We start from the raw sequence: 12214 nt of genomic DNA, 5'->3' as shown, positions 1-12214 counted from the left end.
TCCGGGAGAGCTGGGACGACCCTCCCCTAGCAGCTCCCCCAGCTCCTGTTGAGTAGGGGGCGAGTCGGGGGTTCCGGCCCGAAGCGCGAGCCCAGCCGCGAGCCTCCCTACTTCGCCCGCGCTGCGTCCGACTCCGAGCCCCTCCACTCTCCATCTGCCAATTCTTCCGGCCCGGGCCACCGGTCCCGTGCCTCTGCCGAGTCCCCTGCACCCCCATTTCGGTCTCCGCCCGCCACCAGCCCCGCTCTGCACCGCTCCCCCCCGTTCCAGTAAGGGGAGCCTCGGAGCAAGGGCTTCAACCCTCTGCCGGGCCGCATTCCCGGCGCTCGCTGCTTTTGCGCCTTCAGCTCCCGCAGCGGGGCCCCACCAAAGCCTCCAGTTTCACACCCACAGCTTCCGAAAGGCCCGGCCCTCGTCCACCTTAGGACAGGTTGCGGGGGCAGCTGGAGGAGAGGCCTGAGAGCAGCGTGAGCCCAGAGCGCCCGCCCCGTGATTCTGTTACAGGGCAGTGAGAGGGGCACCCCTTCATGGAGACCACCCTGTTACAATTCCCCAGGATTCTTTGTGGGGCCAGGGTCGCACGGGCCACGACGCTCTTGAGTACTCTACTAGGGCACAGGTGAAGGAGGGGAAGGAGTTATGCACTTCCCAAGGCTCTTTCTCCCAGTGTACCCCCTCCCCTCCCACTGGGGAGCAAATCTATCCTCCCCGCTCCCTAATCGGCTCAGCCCGGCCCCACGGATGTCCACCGCACCGCGCCCCCCCCCACGTCCCCCAGCTGAATCTCTGGGCACCTGGGAGTGTGGGGGTGGGGAATGGAATCCAGTTTCCCTTCCCCTCCATCTGGCCTGGTGGACAAAGGGCAGGGGGACCATCTGGTCCTGCCAGGGTGGGGGAGGGGCGCGCAATGGCGGTCCCAAGGGGGTGGGGGAGGGGCGGCGCTCTAGAGAAGGCTAGAGCCTGCTGGGTCTAATTGCATCACTTTATTTCACGACCTCCACTCTGGCTCCCTAACCCCCTCTAACCTCAGAGCTGGAGACAAGTTTGGCTGGAAAGACCCTGGGGAGGTGTAGTGCCCAGGAAGGGGGTGGGTGGGTATTAGGGAGATCTGAGAGACCAGGGGGGTGCCTCCCCTTCGAGGGGGACAGTTCTGGTTTGGGACCAGTTACAATCTGTTTGTGAACTGAGTTCAGGGCTGGCCACACCCACCCCCTGGAAGAGGGTGCCCTGCAAGGGATGGTGTATGGGGTCCCCACCTTCCCAGAGAGTGAGGGTGCCGCATGTTTGGAAAGGCACATATGCCTGTGTATGTGCTTGTATGAGGCACATGTGTATACGTGCATGAAATGCAGTGTGAGACGATCCTGCATGTCAGTCCAGAGCGGCATAGACCTCTGTGTCTGCTCCCCTGTGAAAGGTCACGTTTGGGGACACAGACCCCAAATGTGTAAAGCATGAATGTGGTCCTGCATGTATCTGTGGTCTAAGAGGCCCAGGTAGAGGCTGTGCCTGCCCTGCAGGGCAGCCAAAGGGGGTGGAAGGTAGGGGGAGAATGGGCCCACAGAGGAAGGGTGCCAGGAACAGGAAAGCTGTAAGACAAGTTGTCTAATGGATTACCCTCCACCAGATTACGTCCCTTGATTCCTGAAGTTTTTTGTCTTGATTTCACCTTCTCATTTTGTCACTGAAAGAGAAAGAGGAAGAAGAGACAATAGTCCCCTCCCCACCCCCAAGAACACAGACACACCTGCTGTGTATGTATGATGAGCAGGAACCCAGGCAGGAGGGAAGGGAAGACACAGGGGAAGAGGAGGGAGGGGAGCCCTCATGCCAGCCCCTGCAGGAAATCCAGCAACCCTGTGTGCCACTCCTGGGGTTTGTCAAGATAACAGGGGTGACTCGCCCCCTCCATGACCAACACCCGGTGGTTGGGCAGCTGCTTCAGGTGCTCAAAGCTGGTGTGGCCCATGGAGTCCTGGTCTCCATACACAATAAAAGCAGAGGTCTGGGAAAGAAAAAGAAGGCGGCATCAGGGGCCTGCCTACCACACCATCCCCAGCCTCCCGGAGGCCAACTGCAGCCCTCCCCTCCTCTCTAGTTGCGGTCTGGGGTCCACCAAATGAGGAGACAAGCTGCCTGTGGGGAGCAGCCCAGCTCCTAAGAGACAGGAGCATGGATTAGTGCCTCAGCAGGGACTGGCTGCTAAGTAAACCAAAAGGGAGGAATGTGGCGCTTCAGCTCCTCCCAGAAACCACCCCCTGGGGACCTCACCCTTAGATAAGGAGAGGCCTCAGGATGGGCCCTTGTCTGCCTGACAGGAGCATCTCAGCGCCCCCCCCCCCACAGGTACCTTCACGCTGGCGTAGTCAGCAGCACTGATTTTGTCAGTGCAGATGGGGGCCACTGGCACATAGCCCCGGAGCCGGGAGCCAGGCTTGATGAGGAAGGGCAGGGAGTACATGCCACTCAGGGACGGGCTGATCACAACCGGAGGACCCAGATCCAGGGCGTCCACCACAGCCTCCAGGAAGCTGCTGGGGGCTAGCTCTCCTATAGGGGCAGGTGCAGTTGCTTCCTTAGAGCGCCCCAGACCTGCAAGGGTTCAGGTTGGAGAGACGAAACAGGCACAAGTGAGTAGGAAAACCTGGGAGAAAGGATTCCTTCCTTGAGGAAGCCCTCCTAGGTCAATCTCACTATGTCAGTTTCCTGCAACATGCCCAGTATGTCTGACTTTATTCTTAAAACAGCCTACAGCTCTCAAGTCTGTGGCAAGCATGAGGCTTGTGCCCATTTCTCCTGCCATGCAGTGTCCTGACCAGAAGCAGGCTCTGAAGTCTGACATGCTGGGGCCCAGCTCCATTCTCCATTTATTCTCTGTTTGACCTTGGTCACATAAGTAGATATATAGTATGTGCTCCCTCAACCCTCTCACAGCAGCTCAATTTCCTCATCTGCTAAAAGAAGATAACAAAAGAGCCTGCCCGTGAAGATTGTTGTGACAATGGAGTTAACTATTTAAGAAGCAGCAGTGCCAGGGTTGGTGTGGGGTGGGTGTCCTGAGGACAGTAACTGAGAGACAGGCTCTGCACACATACCTCCCCCTCCAATTAGTGAGTCCCCGCCTTCCCCAGCCAGATTAGCTCAAGATCTTTAGTCCAACCCACTGTGAGAACCAATCCTGTGCTGACCTGGAGGCCCGCCCTTAGGCACTGAAATCATGGGCACCAGGGCCAATGAGGGGAGCAGGTCAGCAGTGCAGTCCCTTCCATACTTGGCACTGCTGTCCCAGGTTCTGATTGGCAGTCTGGGGGCTGCCCCACCTCCAGAACCCAGCTGAGGGCTTTGAGGGAGGGATCATGACTTGGGCTTAGCCGACCACGGGCCCTACCCTGCACCCAAAGGTGTCAGGAGATTCAGTCTCACTCCATTGGGTTTCCAACAGAGAGTGTAGTTGTGGCGCTTTCAAAAAGCTTACAACTGACAGAGCAATTATTAGGTATCAGGTACTGGTCACATACTCACATGGGTAATCTCATTCCATTCTCACTAGGGCCAGCCCCCCCCAAAATGATCATGGTTATGTCTCATTACAGATGGGCCATGAGCCACTGCCCCTGTTAGAAGCAGCTGGGCAGTGCAGGGTCCACCTTGGTCCAGATCAAGACTAGAGAGGCTTAAAAACCCTTGCAGTATCCACCGGCCCTGGCAAGCTCAGGGCCCAGCCCTGGGATTCCAGGGAGGCCCCTGACCCCTGACCAGAAGTGTGCCCTGGAATTACCTGGCAGGTCAATGGCCACAGCCCGGTAGCCAGCCTGGGCAAGCTTCTGCAGTGTGCCCAGGGTCTGCCACGTCTCGGAGGAGAAGCGGATGCCGTGTAGCAGCAGCACGGAGAAGCGGGCGGCCTGTCCACCGCCTGGCCGAGCCTCTCGGAAGAAGAGATTCTGGCCTTGGACCTGGATGGTGCCCTCCTGCTGCTCCACGGCCGCCATACCTGCTGCTGTATGGGTGAAGTACCTGTGGTTCAAGGCCCGGCTGATGAAGAATCACAGTACACCCTGTCCAGGTAGAGCAGGAAGGCCGCCAGGGGTGGGAGGGAGCAGTGAGGAGGCCTCCAGGAGGCTTCCGGAATACTAGAACAGGCTTTGGAGTGAGGTAGACATAGCTGCTGTTTCTGCTTTCTGCCTCTCACTTAAATGTGTGACCTTGAACCTCAACCAAACATGATTAAGTAAAGTTTATCTCAAAAATTAATGAGTTTACGCCCTCCCTGGTGGTGCAACTGGATAAAGCACAGCACTGCAAGCTAGTCTCAACCATTTCAGTGCCCACCTATTCGATCCCCAGGCAGGGAGGTGATTCATAGTGCGGCAGACCTCTCCTGACCTGCCAGCTGCTCCCCTCAACAGTGTCTTTCAGTAGATCTGCCTGTTCTGCTCCCCACTCTGTCTCTGGTGAATCCTCTCATGGCCCCTGCACCACTGGCCGCACCCCAGTTCTGTATGCATACATAAATAAATCTTTAAAAAGATTAATGCGTTTAGAAGAAAAAGGAGTTTACAAGTGAGGCACCTGCTTTTGTTAAGAAGCCAATTCATGGGGCTCCCTCTATGATTGTTGTTCTCCTTGTTAACATCCTTTTCAACAACTGGGGAAATACAATAGCACTGAACTCACAGGTGGTTGATAGGATTAAATGAAGCCACGCGTGTAAAACACTCGCGGCCGACCACTCAGTAAACAGTAAATGCTCAGTCGACAGTAAGTAGCTATTTTGCGTATCAACCCCATCCTCTTCAAGGCAGGTCCTGGGATGGCACCTCAGCCCGGAAGGACTCGGGATTGGAGGAAAAAGCCCATTTTCCGGTGGCTGAAACCCGAATGCAGAGCAGAGAAAGGCTGTGGAGTTCAGGCGGGCAAAGTAAGCACGCGGGGTGCTCGGGTCGTGTCGCTGGGGCCCACACTTTGACGCCGCGGTGCGGGAGCGATCGCCCGCGCGCCACGCCTGGCTCCGACCCGACCATGGAGCTGAGCTCTGAGCCTCTCAGGCTCAGAGCCGAGTAGGGCGCGGGGAGCCCGGGTGGGGATAAGGCGAAGGAGGGAACCTGGGGAACGAAATGGGAAGGCGAGAGAATTGGAGCAGGTGGGGTTTGGCTTTGGCTAGAGAGAGAGAGGGTCGGGGCGCAGGGCCGGTACCTGGGGAGCTGCGTGGGCTCGCGAGATAGGAGGCAGTTGAGTGCTGACTGTGGCGGGAACCCGGGACGGGTCTCAGAACTCTGGGCTGTGGCGGAGTGGAGGCAGGGTTGGGAGGGAAGGGAGGCGGGCCCGTGCTCCGTGGCTCCCTCTTGTGACCGCCAGGCGTCGCCGAGTCGCTCTGTTTTGCTAGACCCATCCTGTCACAGCATTCTCAGGCTCCCCAAACCCCTCGCGCCCTGGTGCCCCCCCACCTCCCCCGCACTAGGCTGGGTGCGGTCCCGAGGCTTTCAGCAACCTGCCCTGCCTGCACATAATGCAGCTTGAGGAGAGGGGTTCCTCTGGGGCTGCACCCCTTCTGTTCCCTGCACCCTCCTCCCACTCTCTCATCCCAGGCTGAGTGCACAGGCAGAGCTGAGCATCTGGCTTATGGTTGAGGTGCGACATGCTCAAGGTTCGGCCACTGATCAGCCAGTTGGCCTTGATCGTTTCTCTAGCACCTGCGAGCCTATCTTCTTGTCTGTAGAGAGGATGTCGCGTTGCTCACCTCGCTGGCTGGGAAGAAAGAGCCAGTCAGGCGCGCTCCAAGCTGCCTCCCTGTGGCAGGCCCCCGATGGTCTTGCAGATCTCTGAGCTTAGGGGCAGACCAGACTTATAGGTGCCATAAAGAGACGGGAAGGAGCCTGAGGCCACCCTGAGCTCTGCCCTAAAGCTCGATGCTAGGCACTGACGGCTATGGTCAGGGAAGTGGCTAGGCGGAGGGAGACCTGGGGCCCCTGTGTAACGATATCGGTGTTGACACTGCTCGGTATCACGCCAGGTTGTTCTAAGGCTTGGCACGTCTTAAGTCACGAAGACAACGCTATGTGATGAACCTTGTCCTCAACCCCATTGCACCTCGAGCGAACTTGAGAGTAGATGAAGTCGCCAAGTCCCTCTCCTAGTCGTTCCCAGGCCGAGAACAATCCGGAAAATCTGGACGAGGGGGCGGGCCTGTGTGCTTTAGGGCGCCGCCCCCCTCTTCCCCTTTCCAGCCCCCTCCACCCGGGAGCCAAGGCGACCGGCATGCGACTGCGGACTGCGCAAGCGCGTCTCCGTGGCGGCGCTGTCCCCATCCCCGTGCGGGTGGCAGCCTGCGGAGCCTCGGAGGCAGCGTCATGGTGGCGGCGCTGTTTGGCTGCTGGTTCCGCTGGGGCCGGGCCCGCCCCGCGGGGGCCAGCACGGCCGGCCCGGTGAGTGCCCCGCGGAGTAAACCGGGCAGGGTGCCCAGGGGCGGGCCACCCTTGCTCCGCCCGGTGTCCCAACGCCCTCGGGCACAGTCTTGTGGGAGGGGCAGGAACTGGGCAGAGTGTGCATGTGTTCACGTGTTGTGTGTCCACAAGAGTTTGCTTGTGATCTTGTTGTGGTCGGCATGTCACACCAAGATGTGTGTCTCTTTCTGTGTTCTTATGTTTGGGGGGGGGGGCTGGTGTCCGTAGACCTACCTACTTTTGTCTCCCCACTGTGTATTTCTGTGTGTTTCTGAGGGTGTGTGTCTCTGTGTGGGGTGTGTCTGAGGGTTTCTCTGTGTGTCCGTTTGCCTACCTTTGCATGTTTCTTGTGTGTGTGTGCGTGTGTGTGTGTAGCTTTAAGGTTGTGAGTATCACTGTGTGCTTGAGATTTGAGGTTCTGTATTTGATTTTGAGAGTGAGTGGGTCTGTCAATCTGCCTTCCTAACGTCTGGCTGTGCTTGTGATATTCAGGGTGCTATTTCAAGTGATTGATTGGCATAGGCCAGTGTGTGTACAAGGAGGTTTGCATGCAAGGGATAGCTTATGCAAAAGCAAAGTGAGGGCAAGACTTAATATTTGTGTGCGTGTGTGTCTCATGGTCAGCCAGTATGCCAGGGACCTCATGGAGACACAGCTCCCCTCACCCATCCTGTGGTGTGGACAAGACTGCTGGCTGCCTGCCCTCTAAGTTTGTCTTGGAAGCCAGCTGCCTGAATTGCCAGTGCAGCGGCTGAGGTCCCACCCCTCCTCTTCTCCCCAGGACTTCTCAGGCCCAGGGCTAGTAGAGGTCCCGCAAAGCCAAAGCAGTCTACTTGGGTAGGGACCTAGGCTAACACCACGTAATCTGAAGCTGTTCCTGGTCAGAAAGACTGGAGGAAACACACTCTTCCTCCACTCACCACCTGGCCCCAGGGCCTGTCTGGAAATATCCCCAGAGCTAGCTGGAGAGGTCGGTGGGGCTCCAGATTAGTCCCCAGTTCCTAACTCCTTTCAGGGGCCAGTTGGCACTCAATAAAGATGTGTTCAGTAGAATCTGGAACAAAGCAGTCAGGCTCAACCTAGAAGTGATGAAATGATGACAGAACAACCCCTGGTCAAATTCAATGTAAGGCTTGGGAGGGCAGCCGGGAGGTTATCTCCTCCCCCCCCCCCCGCCCCCCATTTTATTGACAAACTAAAGCTACACTGCCAGGAAGTGGCCAAGACCGTTCTCAAAGGCAGGGATTACTGTTCTGTCTAGGCCCTGGGTCCTGAAGTCTGGCTTCTGGGCTGGTGGAAGACTCAGATTGGAGAAGTCTAAGTGGGCCATTTGGCATGAAGTTTGGGGTAGGTGGGGGACCGGTAGGAGTCACCTTTCTAGCCCTCATGCTGTGCTTTCCATTTCAGTGTGCTGTGCTCCTCTCTGGCCCCAGATCCTCTCATGCCTCAGCATTTCCTCCATCACTCAGCCCTCCTGCTGCTGAATATCAGTTGCAGTAGAGCATTAAATATTCCCATCAACTGTAAAATGCATGCTGACTTCAGCATTACTTTATGAAGTGTATAAAAACAACCATTTTCATGCCCTCGGTTGGACATCACTTCACTCATGGTCTTTCACCTTTGAAGCCCTCACTACTCTGTCCATACGTAGGGCTCTAGGTTACCTGCCACTTCCCAACCCCATGGTTTCCTCCTTGGTAAAAACAAGCCTGGCTTGGTAGTTAGGAACCCAGCCCTGGTTTTAAATCCATTTCCACACTCATTACTCTGCTTTTTGGACAGGAGGATTCATTTCACTGAATCTCAGTTTTCTTAAGCATAAAAGATCTATAAGGATATCTTCCCATTGTTCTCGTGTGTATTTGTGAGCCCTTGTATGTGAAAGTTGGCTTGGAAAGGCCAAGCACATGACTATAATAGCACTCAAGAAGTGGCATTTTTTGGGCACGGGAGCATGGTGGTCACTGAGCCGGGCTACGGGTACATCTCAGATGCTCCTCAGGCTATCGGGTTTCTGAGCCATTTCCCAGGCCCATGGAGTTGTTGGACCCTTACTCAGAGCAGAGAAAGAGCAAGAGCTGGAGCTTCCAGGTGGGTTTGGGATGGGGCCCAGGACTCCATGTGGGAGCTCAGTGCCAGCCTGTTCTCCCTCTCCTTTCCTTCAGACTGTGGTAAAGACCTCCATGAATCGGTTTCAGATCGCCCTGCTAGGTGTGGGCCTGCTGCTCATGCTGCTACTGTACGTGGGAATTCCAGGCCCTCCTGAGCAGACCTCCTGGCCCTGGGGAGACTCCAATGTCACAACCCTGGCTGGTCTCACCCCTGGCAACTCCCCGATGTTTTACCGTGAGGTGCTCCCCCTCCACCGGACACGCAGGTAAGTGCTATTAAAGGGACAAAATCTAAGGGGAATCCCTGTGTGGAATCCCAGGTCAATGCAGGAGTGCTCAAGACCTGGGAAGGCAGTGGGAGAAGCCCAGGAAGAAAAAAGAGTGGGCTGCCCCCAGGCCCCTAGGACAAATGGCTCCCTTTCTGTCCACAGGGTGCAAGTTGTGCTGCTTCACGGAAAGGCCTTTAACTCCTACACATGGGAGCGGCTGGGCACACTGCAGCTGCTGGCACAGAGGGGCTACCGGGCTGTGGCCCTTGACCTCCCAGGTGAGAGCCCCCATCTCGGGGTCTGGGAGGCAGCCTCCTAGAGGGAGGAATTAGAGGGGTAGGAAAACCCCAAGGTGTGGCTGGGGGGCATCTGGACTCCACTGCTGGACAAGCAGCAGAAGGTCACATACCAGTCGGTGACACAAAAAGGTCTGTGGGGTTTTGTCTTTTTCTACCTTGAAAATTAACAGTATGGATTGTTGCCTACACAAAGCAAAGAGAAACATGACTCACGTCATGAACAACTGCATGCATCGGACTGTACTTTTCATGACAAACTATGTAGCTTTTGGTTTTTTATCTACACAAATGATTTATGCTACCATTCTTGTCACTAAAACAACAAAATAAAAACAGTGTTGCTCTCAGAGGCTCATGCCACGTTTCCCTCCTGTTCACCTCAGTAGTTTGGGGGAGTCAGGCCCTCTTCTAGGTATTTCTATCAGAGATAAAGCAATGTGCAAGATTGTGTAAGGGTTATAAACATGACTAGTGCCCTGCCTGCTTAAAGACTTGATCTGCAACTTGGTTTTCTCCCTCTCTACCATGTCTCATGGATCGTGCCAGTTGCATGACCCTCCCTCTGGATCCTTAACTCCTGCAGTGCGTCCATCAGGGGGATGGACAGATTTTACCTGGCTGCTCCTCTACTGGTGGATATGTCGGTTAATTTGTAGTTTTCAGTATCAGTTGAAATGCATACGGGGTATAGCTCAAGCATCTTTGGGTGTGCTTATTTGACCTTGGGCAGTTGTTGGATCCAACAAATTATTTCAACACATTTTAAAAGTGTTGCAAATATTACCTTACCATCCCAAAATGCTATATGGTTTTATCCTCACATCAGTCATATATGACAGTCTTAATTTCCCTGTATCTTCCCCAACAATGGGTATTGTCAGGTTTGTTTGTTTTCCGGTATAATGAATAAAATATGTTTTTCTAGTAGACCAACCATGTTACAAAAAAATAGCTCCTGGGAAGTTTGGGGTAGCATATGCCACTCACTGCTCCCCACCTCCTTCGCCCACTGTGATGGGCAGGAAGTCCTGAGCTCCCCAGCCTTCCTCAGCTGGTGCCTTCTGTTCCCAGGTTTTGGGAACTCAGCTCCCTCAAAGGAAGCAAGCACAGAGGCAGGAAGAGTGGCGCTCCTGGAGCAAGCGCTGCGGGACCTGGAGGTACAGAATGCCGTGCTGGTGAGCCCCTCGCTGAGTGGCCACTATGCCCTGCCCTTCCTGATTCGAGGCCACCACCAGCTGCATGGATTCGTGCCCATTGCACCTGTCTACACTCACAACTACAGCCAAGAACAATTCTGGGCCATTAAGGTACCAATAGGAGGCTCTCAGACGATCCTGGCTTCCTATCCCTGGCTTGAGTCATGGGGCGAGAGGACTTTGGATAGAGAGACGGGGTGTTTGGGGAAGATTTCCTAAGGAGGTGACTAGAGGGCTGGTCACCATGGGTCCCAGGATCACAGCTCCTTACCTTGCCCTGCAGACCCCGACTCTCATCCTGTATGGCGAACTGGACCGCATTCTTGCTATGGAGTCCATGCGGTATCTGCGTCACCTGCCCAACCACACTGTGGTGAAGCTGCGTGATGCGGGTCACGCCTGCTACATCCACAAGCCTCATGACTTCCATCTCGTCCTCCTTACCTTCCTTGACCACCTGCCTTGAGCTCACCCACTGTCCAGGTCCCAGTCTTGGCCTGAGTTTGGAGGGTCTGAACCAGTCCGCCCCACATCCCCACCCAGGGAGGCAGCCCTTGGGTTGGAAGGCAGAGACGAGAGAGCCCTGCCTTCTCGTTTCATCTCACAGGGAAAATAAAAAGCATTTTTGTCAGGTCTGGGGAGTGAGGGGGTCCTGTTTCCTGGTGTTGTTGCAGGTGGGCAAAGAGTAGAAGGCAAGTCTGTGACAACCTGGAGGCTGGGAGCTGGAAGACGTGCTCTTAGTCTCTCCAGGCCAAAGAGAAACTAAGAACACGGGCTGCTTCCTAACTGGCTGCCCTCACAACTCTGCCTCCATTTTTCTCTTCTATAAAATGAATGTGATGGTAACACCCAGCTCAGAAGGCAGTTTGAGGATTGAATGATTCTGGCTATGTGGAGAACTTGGCCACACAAGGCTGGGTGTTGGGTGGGAGGGGTGGGGCGTGTGTTACTGCTGCTGTATGACCCCCAGGATTGACGGGACATCCAAGTCTGAGCTGAGAGGAATGTTGATCTGTGGCCAAAAGGAGCAGGATGTGTAGTGTACGGTGGGGGGCCTGACTTAACAATTAACATAGCCTGGTTACTGAGCCATAGCCTGCTTGCCCCTGGGTACTTTGTGGGCCAGCAGCCCAGGCTTAAGCCCCAGAGGGCTCAGGTAATCTCTCCCCTCCCAGCAGCCTCCTTTGGGGCCAGAGGTCGAACTCTTTATCCCCTGCCCCTCCTCAAGCTGACTCAGCTCCTAGAACAGAGGGCGGAACTGGCTAGGAGTACAAAGGGCAGCTGGGCACAGAAGTGGGCAGCCTGTGGGTGGCCAGTGGGACATCTGTGTCTCTTTATCCCCCCAATCTGGGGACCTGGCACAGGGCTAGCCAAGAGTGTGCTGCCTCAATGCTTTCGCTTTGTTTCCCCGCCTCTCACGCTGTCATCTAGTGTTATGACTGCATCCTGTCACAGAAGCTGTCATAGCTTCCACCATCTCACACTGGTATTGTATGTGACACTGTCATCCCCACTACTATACAGATTTGCCCACACGGTGGCACGTAGTCCGGGCATCCACTCTGCACCTTGCCAGGAACAGAATTCTGCAGGTACATGAACCAACCTAGAGCTCACAGTCGGGGCGACAGATAATAACTAGGGGGTGAAGAATCAGGGAGGACCTTCGTGAGGTGCTAAGTCCTGAAAAGGGAGAAGTAGGAGACTCTTAGGAGGAAGTGGGGGATCAGGCAGGGCCTGGCTCTGCAGGATTTTGCAGCCCTTCACCCAGAGAGCTTGGGGGCTGCACGATTTTTCGCCAAGAGCCCGCCCTCATCTTTCCCGGCGCACGCCAGGTGCAGCCCATAGGGGGCGGGGCCTCCCACAGGGGCGGGGCCTCTCATAGGGGGCGGGGCC

At 55.7% G+C, this 12214-nt stretch overlaps 3 protein-coding genes across 4 annotated transcripts in view; 2 read left to right on the top strand and 1 right to left on the bottom strand.

Moving 5' to 3' along the window:
- Positions 1 to 969: 969 nt before the first annotated feature.
- Positions 970 to 5271, bottom strand: ABHD14B (abhydrolase domain containing 14B). 2 transcript variants are annotated; one of them, XM_004676103.2, is made up of 4 exons: positions 5194 to 5271; positions 3779 to 4014; positions 2351 to 2592; positions 970 to 2005 (listed from the first exon to the last, which is right to left on the bottom strand). In XM_004676103.2, the coding sequence occupies exons 2-4, from the start codon at positions 3987 to 3989 to the stop codon at positions 1826 to 1828; spliced, it is 633 nt and encodes a 210-aa protein (XP_004676160.1). In that variant the 5' UTR covers positions 3990 to 4014; positions 5194 to 5271; the 3' UTR covers positions 970 to 1825. The 2 variants fall into 2 exon arrangements, with proteins under 2 accessions (XP_004676160.1, XP_012590492.1); XM_012735038.1 differs by having other exon boundaries at positions 3779 to 3997; positions 5194 to 5270.
- Positions 5272 to 6269: 998 nt separating this feature from the next.
- On the top strand, positions 6270 to 10953 carry ABHD14A (abhydrolase domain containing 14A). The gene is made up of 5 exons (XM_004676102.2): positions 6270 to 6422; positions 8609 to 8820; positions 8986 to 9101; positions 10194 to 10429; positions 10602 to 10953. Exons 1-5 carry the CDS (start codon positions 6348 to 6350, stop codon positions 10782 to 10784), a joined length of 822 nt encoding a protein of 273 aa, XP_004676159.1. The 5' UTR covers positions 6270 to 6347; the 3' UTR covers positions 10785 to 10953.
- A 779-nt stretch (positions 10954 to 11732) lies between these two features.
- ACY1 (aminoacylase 1) overlaps positions 11733 to 12214 on the top strand; it is a 5998-nt gene continuing 5516 nt past the window's right edge. Inside the window, exon 1 of the mRNA XM_012720550.1 lies at positions 11733 to 11910. The gene's annotated coding sequence lies outside the window, so the exon portion shown is untranslated. The remainder of the gene's footprint in view (positions 11911 to 12214) is intronic.

The sequence above is a fragment of the Condylura cristata genome, unplaced genomic scaffold (genome assembly GCF_000260355.1).
Source record: "Condylura cristata isolate star-nosed mole 26May11 unplaced genomic scaffold, ConCri1.0 scaffold00004, whole genome shotgun sequence".
In the NCBI taxonomy this organism is placed as follows: domain Eukaryota; kingdom Metazoa; phylum Chordata; class Mammalia; order Eulipotyphla; family Talpidae; genus Condylura; species Condylura cristata.
Note: the sequence above shows the minus strand (reverse complement) of the source record. Positions and strands in the feature narration are given on the sequence as shown.

Coding starts and splice junctions, on each gene's coding strand:
- ABHD14A (XM_004676102.2), top strand. CDS start 6,348: ATGGTGGCGGCGCTGTTTGGCTGCTGGTTCCGCTGGGGCCGGGCCCGC. Junction 6,423..8,608: donor GGGCCAGCACGGCCGGCCCG/GTGAGTGCCCCG, acceptor CCTTTCCTTCAG/ACTGTGGTAAAGACCTCCAT. Junction 9,102..10,193: donor TGTGGCCCTTGACCTCCCAG/GTGAGAGCCCCC, acceptor TTCTGTTCCCAG/GTTTTGGGAACTCAGCTCCC.
- ABHD14B (XM_004676103.2), bottom strand. CDS start 3,989: ATGGCGGCCGTGGAGCAGCAGGAGGGCACCATCCAGGTCCAAGGCCAG. Junction 2,593..3,778: donor TGTGGCCATTGACCTGCCAG/GTAATTCCAGGG, acceptor GAACCCTTGCAG/GTCTGGGGCGCTCTAAGGAA. Junction 2,006..2,350: donor CTGACTACGCCAGCGTGAAG/GTACCTGTGGGG, acceptor TTTCTTTCCCAG/ACCTCTGCTTTTATTGTGTA.